This window comes from Lytechinus pictus, unplaced genomic scaffold, assembly GCF_037042905.1.
Source record: "Lytechinus pictus isolate F3 Inbred unplaced genomic scaffold, Lp3.0 scaffold_27, whole genome shotgun sequence".
Classification (NCBI taxonomy): Eukaryota; Metazoa; Echinodermata; class Echinoidea; order Temnopleuroida; family Toxopneustidae; genus Lytechinus; species Lytechinus pictus.
The window spans coordinates 979,543-1,004,628 of record NW_026974147.1 but is presented as its reverse complement, the minus strand read 5'-3'; the positions used below and the strand labels follow the sequence as shown (position 1 = coordinate 1,004,628).

General features: G+C 33.9%; 2 protein-coding genes across 6 annotated transcripts in view; both read left to right on the top strand.

Annotated features, from left to right (window-relative positions):
* Positions 1-2,243: 2,243 nt before the first annotated feature.
* The window catches only part of LOC129268042 (fibrillin-2-like), a 180,535-nt gene continuing 157,692 nt past the window's right edge, over positions 2,244-25,086 (top strand). For 4 of the 5 annotated variants that reach the window (XM_064115329.1, XM_064115330.1, XM_064115327.1 and 1 more), the window contains exons 1-13: positions 2,770-2,938; positions 6,450-6,626; positions 7,515-7,648; positions 8,100-8,267; positions 9,142-9,300; positions 10,276-10,500; positions 11,688-11,904; positions 12,050-12,214; positions 12,842-12,973; positions 18,767-18,972; positions 19,852-19,936; positions 20,865-21,074; positions 21,453-21,566. In XM_064115329.1, coding sequence (XP_063971399.1) covers positions 2,806-2,938; positions 6,450-6,626; positions 7,515-7,648; positions 8,100-8,267; positions 9,142-9,300; positions 10,276-10,500; positions 11,688-11,904; positions 12,050-12,214; positions 12,842-12,973; positions 18,767-18,972; positions 19,852-19,936; positions 20,865-21,074; positions 21,453-21,566 — 2,125 coding nt within the window. In that variant the 5' untranslated portion in view covers positions 2,770-2,805. Of the gene's footprint in view, positions 2,408-2,769; positions 2,939-6,449; positions 6,627-7,514; positions 7,649-8,099; positions 8,268-9,141; positions 9,301-10,275; positions 10,501-11,687; positions 11,905-12,049; positions 12,215-12,841; positions 12,974-18,766; positions 18,973-19,851; positions 19,937-20,864; positions 21,075-21,452; positions 21,567-25,086 lie in introns of those variants that run through there. The other variant, XM_064115326.1, reaches the window with a different exon arrangement.
* Positions 22,600-24,730, top strand: LOC129260146 (uncharacterized). Its single transcript, XM_064115331.1, has one exon. It carries the CDS (start codon positions 22,708-22,710, stop codon positions 23,611-23,613), a length of 906 nt encoding a protein of 301 aa, XP_063971401.1. The 5' UTR covers positions 22,600-22,707; the 3' UTR covers positions 23,614-24,730.

Below are 25,086 nucleotides of genomic sequence, written 5' to 3'. Positions count from 1 at the left end.
TCATTCTTAAAAATCTTGAATGTGGTGATAATGGTTTCTTTAGTTAACTACATATATTGCACATCAATTTTTTTTGCCCTAATTGACAAGATAACATTTGAGTTTGTTTACATTGTTGGTGATATTGTTAGCCATGTATCCCTTTCTTCCTTTCATACAGAAAACTGTAACCTAAATGCCGTTCCTTTCTCAAATCACACAATGAATGATATGTTGGACCATGATGCAAGCATCACTGTAGCCTGTAACATGGGCTACTCTACCGGTATGGGCATTCTAACAGAGCTCATGTGTAGTAATGGGACCCTTTCTACACCTCCTCCTATCTGTTATGGTAAGTTTCTTACAATCTTGAATAAAGTTTCCAAATCAAAGAACAAGATATTTTTTTGGAAAATATCAATCTGCAAACTATTTGTCTTTGTAGGATGTGCCACTTTGTGGGTTCTGATTTTGTTAGCTAACAAGAGAATTAAGTAGTAGTTGTTTTTTTTTGTCTCGCCTGCGTAGCGGAGCGAGACATACATGTAGGTATCACTATTTCCGGCGTCGGCGTCGTCGTCAACAATTGTGTTGTACACCTGATAACTTTCTATAGCTTCGAGGTGGGATCACCAAATTCATACCAGCGGTCCATCTCGGGAATGCACAGGTCAAGTTCGAATATGAGTCGAAATGTGAATAAAGTTAAAGGTCAAAGGTCAATGAACTTTCCATGACTGGCACTGTGCTAGGTTGTACACCCAATAACTTTCTATAGCTTTGAGGTGGGATCACCAAATTCATACCAGAGGTCCATCTCCTGAAGGCAAAGGTCAAGTTCGAATATGAGTCGAAAAGTGAATAAGGTCAAATGTCAATGAATTTTCCATGACTGGCACTGTGCTATGTTGTACACATAATAACTTTCTATAGCTTCCAGGTGAGATCGCCAAATTCATAACAGAGGTCCATCTCTTGAAGTTGCAGGTCAAGTTCAAATTTGAGCTGAATTTGAATAAGGTCAAAGGTCAATGAACTTTCCATGTCTGGCACTGTGCTATTTTGTACACACAATAACTTTCTATAGCTTCGAGGTGGGATCGCCAAACTTGTAACAGAGGTCCATCTCTTGAAGGTGCAGGTCAGGTTCGAATGTGAGTTGAATTTGATTAAGGTCAAAGGTCAATGAACTTTCACACTACTTTGTTCCTCTAGTGACATGAACTTTATAATTTTATACTTTTTAACACTAACATTATACTTCAGAACTCAGTACTCTCTATACCTGAACCAGATTTTGTATTTTACTTGTTTATTCTTTAAAAACTGTTGTTATTTATTTAATGAGCTATAGTTCTTGGCACCATTTATAATATTCACACAAATTTGCCAATGGTACAATAGATAAGCTGTCAAAGTTTCTTAAATGTTACCCTTCAGATTTGACATGCAGTCTCTTCATGACTGCAAGATGCAGGCAAGACAATGCTTGGCGTTTGCCTTGTTTTCCTTACTTAATGATTTATTTTGAAAGATTCTTGCTTTTTAAGGAGTATTTCATTCTTAATACTCTTATATGTGGTGATAATGGTTTCTTTAGTTAACTACATGTATTGCACATTGAAGATTTTTGGCCCTACTTGACTAAAAAAATATATGAGTTTGTTAACATTGTTGGTGATATTGTTAGCCATGTATCCCTTTTTCCCCTTCATACAGAAAACTGTAACCTAAATGCCGTTCCTTTCTCAAATCACACAATGAATGATATGTTGGACCATGATGCAAGCATCACTGTAGCCTGTAACATGGGCTACTCTACCGGTATGGGCATTCTAACAGAGCTCATGTGTAGTAATGGGACCCTTTCTACACCTCCTCCTATCTGTTATGGTAAGATCCTTGCAACCTTGAATAGAGTTTCCAAATCAAAGAACAAGTTATTTTTTTGGAAAATATCAATCTGCAAACTATTTGTTTTTGTAGGATGTGCCACTTTGTTGGTTTTGATTTTGGTGCCTAAGTAGAAAACTAAGCAGTTTTTTTGTACTTTAATGATTAAGCTGCTTGTTCTTTTTAAGGGGTGTTTCATTCTTATAAGTCTTGCATGTTGCTACAATGGTTTCTTTAGTTAACTACATGTATTGCACATCGAAGATTTTTGGCCCTAATTGACTAAAAAATAGATGAGTTTGTTAAAATTTTTGGTGATATTGTTACCCATATGTATCCCTTTTTTCCCTCCATACAGAAAACTGTAACCTAAATGCCGTTCCTTTCTCAAATCACACAATGAATGATATGTTGGACCATGATGCAAGCATCACTGTAGCCTGTAACATGGGATACTCTACCGGTATGGGCATTCTAACAGAGCTCATGTGTAGTAATGGGACCCTTTCTACACCTCCTCCTATCTGTTATGGTAAGCTTCTTACAATCTTGAATAAAGTTTCCAAATCAAAAGAACAATTTTTTTTTTGAAAATATAAATCTCCAAACTATTTGTCTTTTTAGGATGTGCCACTTTGTAGATTCTGATTTTGTTAGCTAACTAGAGAATTAAGTAATTGTTTTTTTTCTGTACTTAATGATTAATTTTTAAAGATTCTTGCTTTTTAAAGGGTATTTCATTCTTATAAATCTTGCATGTTGTTACAATGGTTTCTTTAGTTAACTACATGTATTGCACATCAAAGATTTTTAGCCCTAATTGACAAGATAATATTTGAGTTTGTTAACATTGTTGGTGATATTGTTACCCATGTATCCCTTCGTACAGAAAACTGTAACCTAAATGCCGTTCCTTTCTCAAATCACACAATGAGTGATATGTTGGACCATGATGCAAGCATCACTGTAGCCTGTAACATGGGCTACTCTACCGGTATGGGCATTCTAACAGAGCTCATGTGTAGTAATGGGACCCTTTCTACATCTCCTCCTGTCTGTTATGGTAAGTTTCTTACAATCTTGAATAAAGTTTCCAAATCAAAGAACAAGAGATTTTTTTAGAAAATATCAATCTGGAAACTATTTGTTTTTGTAGGATGTGCCACTTTGTGGGTTCTGATTTTGATAACAATCCTGTCTGTTATGGTAAGCTCCTTGCTATCTTGAATAAAGTTTCTTAATCAAAAGAACAAGAGTTGTTTGGAAAATGACAATCTGCAAACTAATTTTGCTTTTTAGGATGTGCCACTTTGTCGTCATGGGTCCTGATTCTGTTAGCTGATATATGAACTGAGAATTTTTTTTCTGATTGATTGCACAATGATGACCAAACTGTATAGGGTATTGTGTCATAATCATAAATGTTTATTTTTATTATATTTACACTGTGGTATCTGAAACCAGGTTTTATTTTTAAAATTTGAATTTTTATATTGTTTTTATTTCATTTATTTATGTTTTTCCCCTTTTTGGGGGAGGGGGCGGGTGGGGGAGGGGGTTTGTCAATTTGATTGCTGCTTAAATTTGCCTGTGGATAAGGCCAGATGTCTGAGTGGATTTGTTTAAAAAAATATTTTCAAGAATACTTTAAAGTAATCAATTATGGAACTAAGTGTATGATATGTTTTATCTGTAACTAACTTGCAATAGCTAGTAGAATGATAATGTTTCGTACAAACATTCATTTTGATATTCCTAACAATTGTGAACTAGATATATGCAGAATCAATTAGATTTCCTATGTATCATATTGTTTTTACAATTTCTTATGTATTTCATATTTTAGGCAATTTTGTGATTTTTAATGAGCTTTGACTGGACCCTTTAATGATCATAAAGAGCAAAGAATAAATGCCTTTTAACCTGTGAAATAAAAATAATTACGTATGCGAGTTTTGTTTGTAAACAGAATTTTATTAGAAAACATGTTTTTGAGCAATTTTGGGTTTTCGTGCATATAAAAAATAGTTATTCTATGGTGAAATGGTGTTTCCGATTTTTGCAAATTTTTCTTAAAACATACACAAGACTTCAAAATTAGAAATCAACAAGCAATGCAGTATAGAATGATAAACTTCTGGTATGGATTACTTCACTATAGTAGAACAAAAATTCTGGTATGATATACAAGATTGTAAAGATACTTTCTGATAAAGGTATATATCAGCCAAGTTAGCTATTGAAGATAAAGCAACTCTCAATAGATTGGGCATGACAAATTCATTTGACATTTCTGATCCCTCGAGCAAAATTGGTTTAGGTTCATAAACGAAAACTCTCTGTGTGTTAAAGATATATGCCAGTTGTGGTAACGATTTCAAAATGAGTTCATACAGAATCCAATAAAATGTCCACCAAAGTGTCTGTCTGTATAAATAAAAAAATATGTGCCAAAGGATTCTGGAAGAAATTGTGTAATTGGTGAGAAATTAGCAAATTAGCATGGGATTAGGGTCAAGCGTCGGGCCAACATTCAAAGCAATAATAATACACTGTCCCACATGCACTTATCTGTGTTTGTGATCTTCAGTGTGAACATTTTTCAGTGTAGATTTCAAGATTTCACAAAGTTCAGTTTATGTAACTGTACCAGATCTAGATCCTTGATGATATAGTGACAATTAAGCCTGGTTTGACAGACTTTCTTGTGAAATCAGTTTTTACTGCAACTACTTTCATTTATCTTTAACTACAGAATATTCAAAGAAAATCTTTGTCTAAAAAGTTACCTCATCAATATGAATAAAGAAGATAGAATCACTTTTTGTAGATTCCGTTGTGGAAATCATTGACTTCCTTTTGTCTCAGGAAGATGTGAGAACCGTCAAAGAATTGAGGCTTTGCAACCTTTAATCAATTGGTGATGAATTTCACTGTCTATTTGTTTGTCCTTCTTGTCTTGCCTACCAGAGGTGAAGGCGAGACTTAGGGATCCAAATGTCATCTGTCACTCAAACAGTATGACACATAACTCAGCAAAAAGTTCACAGTCACTTTTCAACCAAATTTGGATGGTAGATGGACTTGGGGGACCTCTATGTAATGCTGCAGTCGGAGGTCACATGGTAAGGTCAAAGGTCATTTTCAGGTCAACGTTTAAGTTTGCATGCAAGACTCTCTTATGACACAACTCTGCAACTGTAAGTCACTATTCAACCAAACTGGGATGATAGATGTACTTAAGAGACCTGCATGTCATGCTATGCATAAGTCGGAGGTCACATAAGGTCAAAGGTCATTTTCAGGTTGATAAGTTTAAGTGCAAGACTCACTTATGACACATAACACCACAACCTTAAGTCATTTTTCAACCAAACTTGAATGGTACATATAGGGGAATCGACCTGCATGTTATGCTGCAGGCACAGGTCACATGGTAGGGTCAAAGATCATTTTCAGGTCATCGTTAAGTTTACATGTAAGACTCTTATGGCACATAACTCTGAAACCATAAGTCACTTTTCACCCAAACTTGGTTTGTAGATGTACTTAGGAGACCTGCATATCATAGCGCAGTGAGAGGTCACATGGTAAGGTCAAAGGTCATTTTTAGGTCATTGTTATGACATAACTCTGTAACAGTAAGTCAGTACTCAGAAAACCTTCGTGTTAAGGGCCCGTATTCTGATGGCAGGTTTAACTTAAACTCAAGTTATGGATTAAGTATGGAGAGCCAATTGTTACATAATCACTAAAAGTAGAGATATCATACTTCAGCTCACTTGGCTCTCAAGTCATTCATGATTGTCTAGGAAGTATATATAGATGATTGTCTTCACCATCGATGAATCAGGAAAGGGCTTAGTAAACACAAGAGACGTACAACTTAATAAAAATGTTGATACTTTTGGCTTCCCATACTTAAACTACAACTTTAAACTTGAGTTTAAGTTAAACCTGATTTCAGAATACAGGCCATTGTGTTCAGTGGTCATATAGTAAGGTCAAAGGTCATTTGAGGTCAACATTGAAGTAAGACTCTTATGACAAATGTTATTCAATCCCAATTATTTTAAAATGAACTTTTAATACAATTCTGTTACGTGCCCTCGCAAATCACGATGTTTCTGGTTACTTTCACAAGTGGGTGAAAACTTATGTATTCTAACTTGTGTCAAACTTATGTACTCTAAATGATTTGTAACTTACTTGATGAAATAGAATTGATGATTGTGTATGATTGTTTCTTCTGTACCCACTCTATGGGTGACATGGGAATAAATGTCATTGTCATTGATAAAAAAAGCCATGAGAGTAATATTTGTCTTCTATAAAGTCAGCCACTATGACTGATCAACCTAGACGTCAAATTTTCCTAGGTAATTGGTTATATACCAGCTTGGCATTTACTAACAAAACACTATCCGAGTTTCTACGGGAGTTACCATAAACAGGAACATTTGATTTACTTGGAGTAGGAACATCTCCCATGACCTAACATAAGCACTTATCACCTAGCCTTGTCTGCAAAAAATTGTCGCCTAAATTTCAACATTTTGTTTCTTTTTATACAGGAATTTGTGAACTTGGTGTGATAAGATTTTCCAATCAGTCTACTAATCTTATAGTCAGCCATGATGAGAGTGTTATTGTTACCTGTGACCAGGGTTACTCCATTGAATTTCAATCATTTATAGAGCTCACATGTTCTAATGGTATTCTATCTCCACCACCACCTTCTACATGTATTGGTAAGATTTTATTATTTTTCAATCTTGTTGGGAAACCAAAATGCTCATATTTTTTATTAAAATCTTTAACCTTTAAAAGTTTGAACTGTTAACGACTTCTTGGGAATGTGTAATCATAAAAATACATTTCAGGCTTGCTCTTAATTGCCTATACTTAAATTATATCAATAAAATGTTATCTTTAATATTTTATGATAACCTGATGTGGGACATGCTTGCTGATTTTCAGTGCAATCATGTCTCATGCTATTGTGGATTACTGTCTCCTGTGTCGGGTAGGGTTATATGGATATCAACATTTAGGTCAATGATCAATATCATTAGCCCTTATCAGGCCAGCTCTGAGAGAGGTAATAATGCAAGTATTAGACCATGATGTTATTGTGATTGTCGTACAATCATTTAATGGTGTCATGCCATTATTTTTAAATTTGACACAAGCCTTTCTCGACCAAATAACAAAAGGAACATTCAGTGTTCAGTCCTCCATGAACAATAATTTGATTTTTTTTTTAAATCTGATAAATGAAAATTTAGAGCACAATATCACAATAGTGAAAAATGTCTTTTAATGCCTTTTATTTCTGACAAATACTTGTTACTAGTCAGATGATGATATTCATCCTGAACCCATTGACTACTGAATTCTGTCATTTACACAGGATTTATACAGGGATTACCTGGTTCCAGTAGTCAATGGGTTAATGGATTGACTACTGAATTCTGTTATTCACTATCTGGTTCTAGAAGTCAGTTGGTAAATATGATGGAAAGGACTTGATAGCTCACCATTATTATTTCAATCTTTACCATGACTTTTTAAATCTTTATAAGTTTGGCAATCAATTTTGAATGAAATCTATATTCTTATGATTTTCTTTTCTATAGAAAACGTCTATCTGGATTTTGGATCAGATATTGATGATGAGGTTATTTTTCAATCTAATTCCTTGGCCTGGGGATGTGTTGATGTGGTATCCTGTATTTCTATTGGTAATGGACATTTGTACACAGCAATACGGGTAGGTTGTTAAATGGTATTATTGGTAATCTAAATTTCTATAAAACACTTTGATACAATTTATACAATACACATTCTCTAAATGACATGTGTTACATGCACGTGTAGCACAATTTTGAAAATGTTCTTGTTTTTTTTTCTCAGATGGATAATTTCAGAATTAGTTGACATGAGATTGGAATTAGAAGTAAATGTCAGTTTGTTATTTTTTCATGTATTATTACCCTAATATCCACTTTCTCAACAAACAGTCTACTTTTCAGATAGTCTAGTACCTCATGATCTAGACCCAACTAGACAAAATGACTAGTATATAAACTAGTTGTAGATAAAGTAAGATTGAGAGACGAGACCAAAAATGTAAATGAAACCAAATGGATTTAGACCAAGTGGCGAATTAGCAATATATTCAAACGAGGAATCGATGCTTTTTGTATTGCTTGAATGTACAGTTCACATCGACGGGTATGATTGAGTTCTCCAACCAAGCATGCTCACAAAATAGATCAATGATTCAATACACAAATCCTTCGCTCTTCATGACCACTGATGACGCAGCCATTGCAGTTCTGGGAGCTCCAGTCGACCTCAGCATTGGTGATCCAAAAATATTTTATCAGGTATGATATAAGATTAAAGTTAAACCTTTTGATGAAGATAAAGCACCATTCTGCCAAACTAAACCTTTTCTTAGCTCCCAGAGTCAACACCAAGTACTATGTACGACATGCCTTTATCATCCTTGCATCACACTTGTGGAACTCTCTACCTCTCAAACTACCTGATTCCCCTCAGTAGCAAGACATCTATCAAATCTTATATTTTTTCATGTTGTAGCATGAATTAGTTTAATTAAATAATAAGATATCATGTAATGATAAGTTTTGTAAAGTAATTTTCTGTGATATTAAGGAAGGCAATGTAAAATCTAATGGCAAAATATTTAGTATAATATAGAATATTATGTAGATTTCATAAAACTCAAATTTATCATTTATTTGAGAAGTGGTTTTGAAATGTCATTGCATTGCCACTTTAAAGTGATTTCTAAAGATTTAACTTTTTTTTAATATGAAAGATAATAAAAAGTAGATTATTATATGCATTAAATTTTATTTTGTGATCATGTACTGTGCATACTACATGTATAAGGCCCTGCTTAAAAAGTAATTGAGAATTTTGTTATTATTATTATTATTTATTCGTCAATTAAAAATACATAAATTATAGTACAATACAAATCACACAAACAATAGGACATAGGTGACATAGTACAAAGGACCTGGAAAAGAGATGAAGGGGCTGCCTGGGTTTGGAAAAGGTTAACCAAATTACCATGGCCCACAGGCCTTCCTTCCCACACCCCTTCGCCTCAATCCGGGTCAGTTAAGAATATAAAAAAAGAAACAGATGAACTGAAACTGGCAACAATTCATTAATTTGTTGTTGGTTATTGAAACCAATAATGCAAGAATTTTTGTATTTTTTGCATAGTTTCAAGATAACTTTGACAGTAGCAGTGGAGGATCATTTATTTCTGACTTGATGAGCAGATTAAGCATGATAGATTCTGAACTGAATGACACCAATCCAATAGTAGCACTTAAGATCACATGGGTTGGGATTCAGCCACCAGGATCATTAGGAGACGAGGTAATCATAAAAACACAATCGGCAATTTAATCAGAAGTATGAAAAATGCATTTTGAAGAGTAAAAGAGTTTTGTCGTTGATATTATTCTTTAACTGCAATATAAAGGCCCTGTCGCATCATTCCATGCAAGCCTTGAGGGCGAGTTGCATGCTGCAATTTTCTAGCATAAAATCTCTGCTGGTAAACAAGGATTGTCAGAAGTTTTACATGTTTCTTACCAGCTGGACACTTGCAACTTATTGTTTACTTGTGTTCATGGAGTGTGGCCTGCGTGGGTTGTGCGTGAGGGCTTGGAAACTATCCGTGTTACATATTGTAACATACGACATATGGGTGTTGCAAGGAACCTGCGTCACAACTGTGTGTTACCTGTGTGTGAGTTGCGAACCTTGGTGATATGTCAGAGGTCCTCAACGAATGCCATTGTCTTGGCCGCAGCCAACCCGCAAGTAACCAATAGAAAGACAGTAACTCACCCTCAACATCCATGCAATTTGCTCATTCCACATCTGCAGAACTCACCAGCTAAACAAATTGTTGGCAATATCAACACCATTCCTTACCAGCTTTTCATTCGTATAATGCACATACATGTAGAATGCCTGCAGATAACAAGCATGTCCAGCGCATAGCCAAATCTGTAGGAAATCGTCATATTGTGCAATAGTATATCTACAGATACTTGTATGTTTTAATGTTGCCCTCTATGATATTGTATGTTATTTGTAAACTATTATATTTGATCTGTAAAGCACTCATGATAGTGTTTTCCCCAAACTATGTCAATTCAGATGTATTAATGAAATGGAGTGTGTATTTTTTCATGTTTGCTAATGGATGATCACATAACATCAAAATCAAATTACATCAAATGAAGTAATGTTTATTCAAACCAGATCAAATCCCATCCAGTTAATGTAAATCACATCTTAAATCAAAATTACAAAAGAACATAATTGTTTGTTGTTTGACAGACAAATAGATTTCAAGCTATTGTATTCAGTGATGGTGTCAGGACAGGAATACTGATGAACTATCGTGAAGGTGATCTTCAATGGCAATCAACTACAAAAGAAATTTCAGCTCGAGTTGGATACAACATCATTGAAAGTGTATCAAATCTATATGAGAGCAATGATGAAGGAACAAGAGATCTTAGTTATAGCCGGGACACACGCATTGGAAACACTGGTCAGATGGTAAAGTGCATTGTTTGATCAGGTCTAAGGGGGTGTTTAAAGAAAATATTTGCGATCAATTGAAAATATTCTGTTGCAATTTTACAACTGATAGTTCCACTTTAGCTGTAGCAAATCAGATTAAACTTCTTGTTTCAAGGAGCAGATTAGCAATCAATCACTAATTGGCAATGAACTGCAAGACTTATGATTGATTTAGGGACCAAGAATTGACTAGCAATTGATCGCAAGTTTCTTGTAACACCCCATAAGTCTTTAAATTGATAATATTTTTTCAATGCTATATTTTTCTCATTAAATTTTATGTATCAGAACCCCCCCCAAAAAAAAAAAGATCGATAAGGAATATGGCTTTAATGGTGATAAATTTGCCTTGAGAGCAGTGATTCCTAAAATTTCATCACATTGCCAATATGAAAATGACATTGATTATTTCATTTAAATATCATTTGTTTTATTTGGAGCCTGTTGAAAAAATGTTGTGTTTGTAAATGCAAACACTAAATGATAACTTCTAATCATGCCACAAACCACAGTTTTATCCTGCAAGTAAATCAATATATGGATTTTGAATGTACACACAGAGTGTAACAAATATATATTTGATAAGTCCCGTGTATGCACTCTGTGAACAGATGGAGTAAACAAAATGGAAAATGTATTTTGTCAGGATAGCTTGACATGGAAAAAAGATTGTTGGACTATAGGACATCTCACAGTCATGTCAAATTAATCAAGAATCTAGTAATTCTGTATGAATGCATTTTTCTCGTTCGTAATTGTTAATTTTGATAGTTTTAGCATATAATTTCTTTTTTTTTTATTTTCATTGTAAGCACTTTTGGCCTTTTGGGAAAATTAGCGCTGTATAAGTAATAAGTATTACTATTATTAGTATTTATGGGGGAGATGTTGTAGAATGTCTATTCTGATATGTGTGAAATTCCATTTTTTTAAAGCCAAGAAGGGGTACAAACTCTTTACAGATTTATCATATGTTCATGCTCCATATGAGACTGATTGAAACATCCTCTGCCAAAACGTGCATTTATTCTTGATACAGTGTAGACCAGGGTATTGTAAGCCTCATTTGTGAATTTAGGCCAGTACATTTATGGAGAGTATATAATGCTAGATAATATAACATGAATACTACAACTATTGTGATTATTCTTGTTTGTCCATAGGGTAGCTATATCTACCGTCTGGATACAAACACAGCTGATTATATCAATCCTTGCGTTGGATGTTTAACTTGGTATGAGGAGGACCTGGCTAATACATACAACTATTCCACTGCTTCTGTGTGTCCCTGTACAAGACCCCAGGCTGCTAGGGATATTAACTTCAGAAAGTGTGTGTTTCCAAGGGGCAGAGATACAGACTTCAGTAGTTCCAGCTATGGTAAGTTTTAAAGAATTCTATATGATTTTTCTCTTTTTTATATATTAGTTTTTCTATTATTATATGAGAGAACCTTGCCTAATAATTTCCTATGTGTTATCCTGAGTTTCCTTGTCTCTATAACCCTATCCTTTCTTTTGCTTAGGTTCAGTACAGTGTTACCAGTCTTCCACAGATATAGATGAGGGATACCGATGTACGTATATCAGTAAAGCCCTTGTCACAGAGTACCAGAGCTTGTGGGAGTCCAGTAATTTTGTTGCAGTTTTGATTCCAAACAACAGAAACCCATTGTATGATGATTGGAAACGTAAGTTTCTTTTGTGAATTAAACAAGATTTTGTTCTTTAATTACAATGTAGAATTATAGCTGTAAGAGTGATTGATTCATAATGATAAGAGTATTAAAAATAAACAGTGACTTTTACATGGGAAGTATTAACCCTTACCAGGTAATGAATTGTTTTTGCTTTATTTGATCACAAATTAGGGTGTGATTGTTTCTTATATATTTAAAAAAAATAGAGATTAGAGTATTAAATTCAATGAACATTCATGTGAAAAGCACTGGTTTTAAGGATTTCATGACCCTGTGATTTTTTTAATGTAGTGATTATTTTTACTATTGTTTAAATCCTTGAATAAAAGCTACTGATGCATTCAAAGTGTACTCAAAATCTTCATCTCTTTTTTACTGCTGTATTCTGCATAGTTATGTGCAAATATGAAGCAATTTATCCAATGTCCACATGTGCATGGCCAAAATTATATTGTCATTCTTTGTCCATTTTCTCTCAATTACTGATGTTCTACAAGAATAATATGGAACTTTTTTTATTTATACGTATAAAAACTTGGGTATTGATTTGACTTGATCCTAGTGAAACCAATTTTAAGATTATTGCTACAAATCACATTTATCTTTGAATACATCCAGGTGAAGATGTATTTCCTAGAGAGATGTGTTGTATGATGACATCTGGTCTACAAGGTGAATACTATTGTAATCTTTATCAAGAACGTCGTCCACAGATTACAAGTTGTGATGGCTACAACCCTCCTACTGCTGGTAAGTTTATACAAATACAAATTGTCCAGATTTGAATTATCAGTAACAAATAACAAGAAAGAATTTTCTTAGCAAGTATGCATGTATGGGTCTTGCCAAATGCCAGACAGATAGTTTATTGATAATCATCATGCTTTTCAGACTTGTTCTCTTTCTTTTGCCTTTGTATTTGATATATTTTCCCCCTTTTCTTCTTTTTTCTTCTTCATCTTTTGGAATCTTTCATCTAAAATGTAAGATCATTTCATTTAAGAAACTTGTCTACAAATTCAAATTTAATTAATAATTTTAGATAATTTTATATAATTTTAGTTATTTTAATTAGATAATTTGAGACTACAACTGAACATGTACTATATCTCTTATAAAAGGTAAAAATAGTAAAGTGAATTTAAAAAAATGATGTAACAATTATTTCTTTTTGCTATGAATAAAATGAATGTGAAAAATACACAAGGTGTATGAATACAGTCTGACCTCTCTTATCCAGACACGTTTGGGACCAGCACCAATTCGGATAACAGATTTATCCGGATCTGGGAGACCCCATATTAAAGGACAAGTCCACCCCAAAAATATGTTGATTTGAGTAAATAGAGAAAAATCAAACTAGCATAACGCTAAAAAGTTCATCAAAATTGGATGTAAAATAAGAAAGTTATGACATTTTGAAGTTTCACATATTTTTCACAAAACAGTGATATGTACAATTCAGTGACATGCAAATAAGAACATCAATGATCTCCTTCACTCACTATTTCTTTTGTTTTTTATTGTTTGAATTATACAATATTTCATTTTTTACATATTTGACGATAAGGACCAACTTGACTGAACCATATAGTATCACACAATGCTTATTCCACATGTTCAGGGAGAAATTAATCATTGTTTCACTTGACAACGAGGAGAAAATTAGAATATTTCTTATTTCTTATAATAAAATACAAAAGAAATAGTGAGTGGATGACGTCATCAGTCTCGTCATTTGCATACTGACTAGGATGTGCATATACTGTTTTGTGAAATTAAGCGAAACTTTAAAATGTCATAACTTTCTTATTTTACATCCGATTTTGATGAAATTTTCAGTGTTGTTCTTGTTGGATTTTTCTCTTTTTATTCAAATCAACTATTTGTTGGAGTGGACTTGTCCTTTAAATGCAGGCAGCTGTCTATCCCCAACAGTACCTATACAAGTAATCTATTGTAGTGGGCGCACACAGACAGTATTTCACTGCTGTCATTGCAAATCATTGGCGTTTTTTTACGAAAATGAAATGAAAATGAAAATAATAATAATAATGGTGGCTACTTATAGAGCGCACAGGTCCACCATTTCGGTGCTCATGGCGCTTCAAGGAGTTTTCCAAAACTCTTGGATAATTTACCTGCTGAAATGATTGAGAAATACATCGAGCATACCTCGAAAGAACGAGAATGACTCGATGAAACTGACTTTGAAAAATGATTACACTGGGCATCGCAGCTTCGCAGAGTCAGCCATTGTTATATTGACTGTCTGCTCAAACATGATAGATGGCGCTGTCCATAATGCAAGATGAAGCTTGAGTGCGCCAGACATGTGCTGTTTTTTTTCCCGAAAAAAAAAGAGAAAGTGATAAAATGGTTGCGCTGTGCCCTGATTTACTGGTAAAATTATCTTGTCTAAAGTTTTTGGGGTGATTTGGATAAGATATTTTCATAAAAAATAATCTGATTGTAGGTAGACTATATTGGCAAATGTATGGAATCAAAGTGAGTTTGCATAGGAATTTTAGATTGAAATCTCATTAAGACTATCCTAACATCTTCAGTAGATGATTATTGCATTCTAAGACTATCCTAAATTCTTCAGTAGATAATTATTGCATTCTGAGACTATCCTAACATCTTCAGTAGATGATTATTGCATTCTGAGACTATCCTAACATCTTGAGTAGATGATTATTGCATTCCAAGACTATCCTAACATCTTGAGTAGATGATTTTTTTTATTGCATTCTAAGACTATCCTAACATCTTGAGTAGACGATTATTGCATTCTAAGACTATACTAACATCTTGAGTAGATGATTATTGCATTCTAAGACTATCCTAACATCTTCAGTAGATGATTACTGCATTCTAAGACTATCCTAACATCTTCAGTAGATGATAGATTACTATTTTATGTCATCATAAGATAATGATTGCAGTGAGAACTATACCAATATCTTCACTGAAGAATAATTTCAAGATGACTACCATAATATTGTCAGAATATGATTGCATGGATTAGTAATTAATTATCTTCAGGATAATATATCATCTTTATTCACACATTTAAAAATGGCACATTCACATACAATTAAATAGAAAGAAAATTAAAAAAAAATATTCCAAGGATGACTACTTTAATATGTTCTGAAGATAATGATTGCAAGGATGACTACTTTAATATCTTCTGAAGATAATGATTGCAAGGATGACTACTTTAATATCTTCCGAAGATAATGATTGCAAGGATGACTACTTTAATATCCTCCAAAGGTAATGATTGCAAGGATGACTACTTTAATATCTTCCGAAGATAGTGATTGCAAGGATGACTACTTTAATATCTTCCAAAGATAACGATTGCAAGGATGACTACTTTAATATCTTCCGAAGATAGTGATTGCAAGGATGACTACTTTAATATCTTCCAAAGATAACGATTGCAAGGATGACTACTTTAATATCTTCCGAAGATAATGATTGCAAGGATGACTACTTTAATATCTTCCAAAGATAACGATTGCAAGGATGACTACTTTAATATCTTCCGTAGATAATGATTGCAAGGATGACTACTTTAATATCTTCCAAAGATAACGATTGCAAGGATGACTACTTTAATATCTTACGAAGATAATGATTGCAAGGATGACTTCTTTAATATCTTCCAAAGATAACGATTGCAAGGACGACTACTTTAATATCTTCCGTAGATAATGATTGCAAGGATGACTACTTTAATATCTTACGAAGATAATGATTGCAAGGATGACTACTTTAATATCCTCCAAAGGTAATGATTGCAAGGATGACTACTTTAATATCTTCCGAAGATAGTGATTGCAAGGATGACTACTTTAATATCTTCCAAAGATAACGATTGCAAGGATGACTACTTTAATATCTTACGAAGATAATGATTGCAAGGATGACTACTTTAATATCCTCCAAAGATAACGATTGCAAGGATGACTACTTTAATATCTTACGAAGATAACGATTGCAAGGATGACTTCTTTAATATCTTCCAAAGATAACGATTGCAAGGATGACTACTTTAATATCTTCCGAAGATAATGATTGCAAGGATGACTACTTTAATATCTTCCAAAGATAACGATTGCAAGGATGACTACTTTAATATCTTCCGTAGATAATGATTGCAAGGATGACTACTTTAATATCTTCCAAAGATAACGATTGCAAGGATGACTACTTTAATATCTTACGAAGATAACGATTGCAAGGATGACTTCTTTAATATCTTCCAAAGATAATGATTGCAAGGATTATTATTGCAATGATCATCCATGAAAGTACAGTCCACCATCATAAGATAATGATTGCAGTGAGAACTATACCAATATCTTCACTGAAGAATAATTTCAAGATGACTACCATAATATTGTCAGAATATGATTGCATGGATTAGTAATTAATTATCTTCAGGATAATATATCATCTTTATTCACACATTTAAAAATGGCACATTCACATACAATTAAATAGAAAGAAAATTAAAAAAAATATTCCAAGGATGACTACTTTAATATGTTCTGAAGATAATGATTGCAAGGATGACTACTTTAATATCTTCTGAAGATAATGATTGCAAGGATGACTACTTTAATATCTTCCGAAGATAATGATTGCAAGGATGACTACTTTAATATCCTCCAAAGGTAATGATTGCAAGGATGACTACTTTAATATCTTCCGAAGATAGTGATTGCAAGGATGACTACTTTAATATCTTCCAAAGATAACGATTGCAAGGATGACTACTTTAATATCTTCCGAAGATAGTGATTGCAAGGATGACTACTTTAATATCTTCCAAAGATAACGATTGCAAGGATGACTACTTTAATATCTTCCGAAGATAATGATTGCAAGGATGACTACTTTAATATCTTCCAAAGATAACGATTGCAAGGATGACTACTTTAATATCTTCCGTAGATAATGATTGCAAGGATGACTACTTTAATATCTTCCAAAGATAACGATTGCAAGGATGACTACTTTAATATCTTACGAAGATAATGATTGCAAGGATGACTTCTTTAATATCTTCCAAAGATAACGATTGCAAGGACGACTACTTTAATATCTTCCGTAGATAATGATTGCAAGGATGACTACTTTAATATCTTACGAAGATAATGATTGCAAGGATGACTACTTTAATATCCTCCAAAGGTAATGATTGCAAGGATGACTACTTTAATATCTTCCGAAGATAGTGATTGCAAGGATGACTACTTTAATATCTTCCAAAGATAACGATTGCAAGGATGACTACTTTAATATCTTACGAAGATAATGATTGCAAGGATGACTACTTTAATATCCTCCAAAGATAACGATTGCAAGGATGACTACTTTAATATCTTACGAAGATAACGATTGCAAGGATGACTTCTTTAATATCTTCCAAAGATAACGATTGCAAGGATGACTACTTTAATATCTTCCGAAGATAATGATTGCAAGGATGACTACTTTAATATCTTCCAAAGATAACGATTGCAAGGATGACTACTTTAATATCTTCCGTAGATAATGATTGCAAGGATGACTACTTTAATATCTTCCAAAGATAACGATTGCAAGGATGACTACTTTAATATCTTACGAAGATAACGATTGCAAGGATGACTTCTTTAATATCTTCCAAAGATAATGATTGCAAGGATTATTATTGCAATGATCATCCATGAAAGTACAGTCCACCATCATAAGATAATGATTGCAGTGAGAACTATACCAATATCTTCACTGAAGAATAATTTCAAGATGACTACCATAATATTGTCAGAATATGATTGCATGGATTAGTAATTAATTATCTTCAGGATAATATATCATCTTTATTCACACATTTAAAAATGGCACATTCACATACAATTAAATAGAAAGAAAATAAAAAAAAATATTCCAAGGATGACTACTTTAATATCTTACGAAGATAATGATTGCAAGGATGACTACTTTAATATCTTCAAAAGATTATTATTGCAATGATCATCATCATCCGTTAACGTACAGTCCACCAGGTTGGTGTATCATTGTACTTGTATAATGATGATGATGACTACTTTGATATATTCCAAAGATAATAATTTCAAGGATGACTACTGTAATGTCGTCCAAAGATAATTATTACAATGATGACTACTTTAATATTGTCAATAGATAATTTAATTATAGTGATTGCATGGATAACCAATTTAATAATACACTCAGTAGATAATTATACCACTAATGATTGCCTAATTATATTCAGTAGATATTCATTGCAAGGATGACTTCTTTGAAATGTCCAATAGTAAATGAGCGTAAAGGAAGAATATTTCAATATGTTCAATAGACAATCATCAATAATGACTACTTTAATAATCTACAATAGATCATGATTATCAGGGATGACCACTTTAAAATCAAGAAGAAATATATATTTTATTACTATTATTTTCAAATGAACATATATGTCATTATGAAGAATACATATTTTGTCATTTAAAACTGTAGGTCAGGGAGAAGGTGACCCACATTTTCAAACAATTGATGGGAAGAAATACACTTTCAATGGATTAGGGGAGTACAAAATACTTCGATACACTGATGGCAATCCATTTACTGTTCAGATGCGGACAGGTAGAGCATTCAAGAATGGAGTACCCATTAATTCTGGGACAGTGTTCACTGGAGTTGCTGCAACACAAGGCCGCACAGAGGTTTCACTTCTCATTTTTTAATTTGATATGATTATGATCACCTTGATATTCCTCCCTACATGTAGATACATCATTCACCAAGGTTCTGTATGTTAAGCTAAATTAGTTAATTGGGATTTGAAATGAAAATTAAGAAGTTTGGTGTATTGAGGTAGAAACTTTTATGCTTCCTTCTGTCAAAGTTTGATGTTATGTATTTTATTATAATCTGTTATTCAAGAATTGTTCAATACCAGAGTTTTGTTAAGATACAAATATCAACAGATCTTATTTTCAAAAGTGTGCCCACCTTTTATTTTTGATTAAAACCTAGTTTTATATGGGTGTAAGGTTAAAATCCCAGGATATTGACTAGTGTCCATAAACAAGACGTTAACTATTTTAATGCAAACATGGTTGTCTTATTCATATTTCTCCAAAACCATGCACAATCCTAACTATTTGAATTTTCAAATGTTACATTCTTCACAATACCTTTTGCGATACAAACTTCCCCTGCCAAATGACACTATGGTATAACCATAGCTGTTCTACAAACAAGATTTGAACCTCTATTAAATATTTCAACACATTCTTGAGCTCGTTCTGCTTTATTACTGAAACATTTAACTTTTCCCATCTCGCATCTCAGGGTCCATACTGTAGTAATATAGGTTCATTGTAACTATGGTGTCTCTCATGAAAGAATCCCATTTCTTTCATTGCCTCTTCTCACTTTCCAGCATAGATAGAACAATGGTGAATGTGGATAAGCTACAGTGAAAGATGCAAAGTGCCTTTGTAATAAATTTCCAAGTAAACGATGTGGCACATACATTAATGCCTTTGCTCAGATAAATGAAAATAACAATTGATATAAATATTTTGTTTTCTTTTCAGATGTCACTTATTTTGAATGATGAAAGAACAGCCGTGCTTTTATCTATCAATGGGACTGCAGTTAATATTAGTACTTTACTCACAGGTAAACTCCATGGTCTCTGCCATCAAACGCTATCTGTCATCACGTATCTCATCAAATTTTACAATGTCAATATGAATTTAATAGGGGTTATTCTCACAAAGTATGCAATATTTATTGGAGGAATTTGAATTCATTTGAGAAGACTCTTCACTCAGTTAGTGTTTCATTGGTAAATACATACAAAATCTGCATGCAGAGACTATAATTGTTATTCAGACACAATCTGCTTGATATGCATGTGTCCAGTCATTTGAACTTCATATAAAACTAATCAAATTCTTCCAATATACCTTTTATCGTACATGAATTCAATGTACGAAACCTTACTTAACTCTTTGCCTGCTACGGGCAGAATCAATCCTGCACCACATTGATTTCATGGTTCTACTTTAAGAGATGTTTGGCATGGACTATGATAATTCAACTCACAATAGCTTTTGATTGGTTTACTGTAAAGAAAAGTACAATGCAATGCACACATCACTATTGTGTATGAACAATAGACTTAATGAACTCTGTGTGTATTGTGAATAGAATGTGACTGGAGTCAAACTTTGCAGTCTACTGTATGTGAATCTAGTCAAAGAAAGTAGGCAAAGAGATAATGGGAATTGAAATCATTGACAATTCCTGAGTATCCGAGAAGATGTTCTCATCAGTCATAAAATCATGCCTAAAAATATGTTACAAACAGCTTGATGAAATGGACCCATGATGGTGATTGAGACAGCTGTTTGTGTAGTAATACACATCTGTAAGCAAGACTGGAACATGTTTTTAGGTACTTATTAAGCTACATAGGGATATATCATGAACACAAGAAAGGGTCATCAGTCATGCATAATGCCTTTGTAACTTTAGGACAGCTTTATGACATAGGCCACAACTCTTTAGTGACTGGTGAAAATGATATTGCATTTTATTTCAGATGGTTATGTTTCGTCTGACCCAACCTTCACAATTCGCATTGATGATGAAGAAGTTTCGACTGTAGATGACCTTAGGATCATTGCAATCTTCAATGTGCCAGACTACCCAAGCTCTGGAATTTATGCACGTTTTACAAATGGATTGTTGTCATCACAAGTTTTTATTGCTCGAGAGTATGCCACTAGTGGAACAGCAAATGGCCTATTAGGTGGGTGCAGCCTTAAAACAGATTTGTTTTGCAAATTACTTTAATACAACTGAAGTTTATTTTCTAGCACTGAGTTGAAAATTAGCTCAAAAGTCAAACCAATTGGAAAAAATCATTTAAAAATATGTCTCTGGGGCCTGTTTCAGAAACAGTTTTACCAGTAGTAATATTATTTTCACAGTTTTATTACTGTCCTAGACTACCATGATAGGACTGCTTCTCTATTAAGACTGGAATATGGATTTCCTTGAATGATTGATACATGTATGACAGACTACCTGCTCATGAAGTTAACTTTGTCTGAAGTTTCTATGGACATTGCTTATATATTTCCATATTATTATTACCATATATATTTGTGTTATTATTTATTTGAAGGCTTGATTAATGGAGATGCAACTGATGATTTCCAGTTCCAGAATGAAACCATTCTAATGGACACAATTGAGGGAAATTTAACAGAAGAACAAATCTTTGAATTTGGACAAAGTTGTAAGTTTCTTTAGATTTCTTGATATTACTATATTCCCCCAGGATTGTTCCAATCATGCCTCACTCAATTTTTTTCGTGGAGCAAACCTTAAAGGTTAAAGGTCGTGATATAACACTGCTAAAGTTATATTCAGCGGATTATGCATTGCTAGTAAAGTGATTTAACCTTGGGTGTATGATTAATTGATAATCACTTCTGCATAAAATTGTATATACATGTATATATATGAACAAAGTCAAACAATCTGTGCTGAGATTTTGAGAGAATATTCAAGCAAAGAATTACATTAATAATCTGTGGACAATTATTTTTATGAATTTTTCACCCATAGGGCTATTTCAAGTTCTGAAAAATTTATTTTGGGTGAAAAATTGTAAACTAATGCATCAGTAAAATGTGACCATCCAAAAGAGTGAGCAAAAGTGCATGATGATGACAAAAGTGATACATCATTAAAAAAAGGCAGGAGAGAGTTTACACTCTTGCTCTTGTACTGAAGAGCCAATTGATGCAGACCAAAATATGCTTTTTGATGCATCACTGAAACATTCTGTATAGATAATGTAGAGTGACCAGAGCGGTAGGCAAAGGGCGTGGTTCTAACTTACAGAGACATGAAGTGGACAACCTTACTCGATTGCCTGTGATGAACTGCCCTGTGCTGAACAACTTTGAACCTTTATTTAGCATAAAATATTTACATGCTTGATTTATATATAACAAAGATAAATAATGAATATTCAAATAGCAAAGGTAGCAAATGAAAGAAATACATGAATATACGTGGCATGTGAATAGCTGCTATTGAATATTAATGAACTGAAGTCAGAGGGAGAGAACCAATCAGAGAATAAGAACTTAGCAAGAGTCAAGTATGAGTGAACATGAGCATGAACAAAAGAAAGGGATGGAAGAGTGAATCTGGCATGTTGAAAGGAATGCAAAGAAGGTGATGGAAGAAAAGATGGAATTTTGATGACTAACAGAGGAGAGAGGATGATCAAGAATAATGAAGGAGGGCGCCCTGATAAATGGAAGCGTAGGACGTATAGTGTAAGGAGCTGCAATAAATATTGTTTTAAATTGGTCTAAATTACCATTTTTGGACTTTGAATTCTACTACCACTGTTGGATTACACCATGTTTGGATTTAAGCGGCTGAGATCGGCTAATTCGGAGGATAACACTGAAATAGACATATCTCTCGACGAAGCCCCTCCCAACATACAAGGAAAAGCTGAGACTCGTTCAGAGGTACGTTCAGATAACATTGAATCGATGCTACATGATATTCTAAACAAAGTCTCTGTGCTTGAAAATGTGAGCAAGAAAGTCGATATGATAAATGACAAAATCACTAATATTGAATTGAAGCTGCAATCCTTAGATACAAGGGTTTCTGATTTAGAGAACGGTACCGGATTTCTAGAGTCTGAAGTTGAAGAAATTAAGATAGAAATTGATAGAATCAACACAATTAAAGCAGATTACGGCTATGTAAATGAGATGAGAAAAAGCGTTGTTGATTTGGTGAATAGAAGTAAACAAAACAATGTAATCCTTCATGGCATACCAGAGGGTGAGGAGAATTCCACGTCACAGGACTGTGCAAAATACGCCCGTCATTTTTTTGCATCTCATTTGCATATGGAAAATGTCGAAGTAGAACGCGCCCACCGTACACCACGCATATCCCGTCCTCAGTCAAGCGACCAGCGCAATCCTCGACCAAGGCCCATTCATGTTAAACTACTACGCTTCACTGATCGCGAGGCAATCTTGAAGAAGAGCCCAGCGCTTAAAGATGTTCGTATTCATGGCGCAAGAATCGGAATAAGCGACGATGTTCATCCAGACACGAGGAAGGATCACCAACGACTGATGGCAAAGGTCAAAGAACTACGGAATGGAAATAAGTTCGCGTTCTTCCCTAACTCGGTCCCGAGAGTAATAAAATACAAAGAAGGACCTAAAGATGCACCCGGACCACTCAAAACAATCCGACTCTCAGATCTCAAGAACGCCAAAGATGATGAAGTATTCTAACTGGCTAAATTAACAAAATATTGAGACCTTGGAGACAAATCTGACAGCATTAAGTTTACTTCATAAATGTTATTATACATTTTAACCAAAAATGATATGATCCGGCGGACGTAAACTAATTTTTGTCTCACCTGCATAGCAGAGTGAGACTATAGGCGCCGCTTTTCCGACGGCGACGGCGGCGGCGGCGGCGGCGGCGGCGACGGCGGCGTCAACACCAAATCTTAACCTGAGGTTAAGTTTTTGAAATGACAGCATAACTTAGAAAGTATATGGACCTAGTTCATGAAACTTGGCCATAAGGTTAATCAAGTATTACTGAACATCCTGCCTGAGTTTCATGTCACATGACCAAGGTCAAAGGTCATTTAGGGTCAATGAACTTAGACCATGTTGGGGGAATCAACATCAAAATCTTAACCTAAGGTTAAGTTTTTGAAATGTCATCATAACTTAGAAAATATATGGACCTAGTTCATGAAACTTATACATAAGGTTAATCAAGTATCACTGAACATCCTGCATGAGTTTCACGTCACATGACCAAGGTCAAAGGTCATTTAGGGTCAATGAACTTTGGCCGAATTGGGGGTATCTGTTGAATTACCATCATAACTTTGAAAGTTTATGGATCTGATTCATGAAACTTGGACATAATAGTAATCAAGTATTACTGAACATCCTGTGCAAGTTTCAGGTCACATGATCAAGGTCAAAGGTCATTTAGGGTCAATGAACTTTGGCCAAATTGGGGTATTTGTTGAATTACAGCCATAAATTTGAAAGTGTGTTGGTCTAGTTCATAAAACTTGGACATAAGAGTAATCAAGTATCACTGAACATCCTGTGCGAGTTTCAGGTCACATGATCAAGGTCAAAGGTCATGTAAGGTCAAAGAACTTTGGCCACGTTGGGGGTATTTGTTGAATTGCCATCATATCTCTATAAGTGTATTGGTCTAGTTCATAAAACGTGGAAATACGAGTAACCAAGTATCACTGAACATCTTGTGCGAGTTATAGTAGTTTTCAAAATCAGCACTGCTGCTATATTGAATCGCGTGATGCAGGTGAGACGGCCAGAGGCATTCCACTTGTTTTCTTTTTGTTTACAAATAATCTTTATTTGAAGTTAAACAAAAATAATAATGCAAAAAGAGAATCCTCTTTTTTCACTGTTTACATTCTCATGGTAAGCGTGGTAATATTAGGCCTATACTATGCGTTACAAAGAATGCTCCTTTTACACTCCGTTTTGATGATGGACAGATCAATCAGGAAGGATTTGCCGAATCCTCTTTTCAAAATTTTTTTCTTAATATTTTTGAGTAATGTACATATGTTAATATCTTATTTTAGCTTTTATTTCTTTTTATACCTATACATGCTTAATATACTGCTTCATCAAGTTCTAAAATATACAATGTGTACAATTGAAGATACAATGAGACTTATATATTATGATGATGGAAGA

Bases quoted from the DNA above. Each gene is read 5' to 3' on its own strand.
- LOC129260146 (XM_064115331.1), top strand. From the start codon at position 22,708: ATGTTTGGATTTAAGCGGCTGAGATCGGCTAATTCGGAGGATAACACT.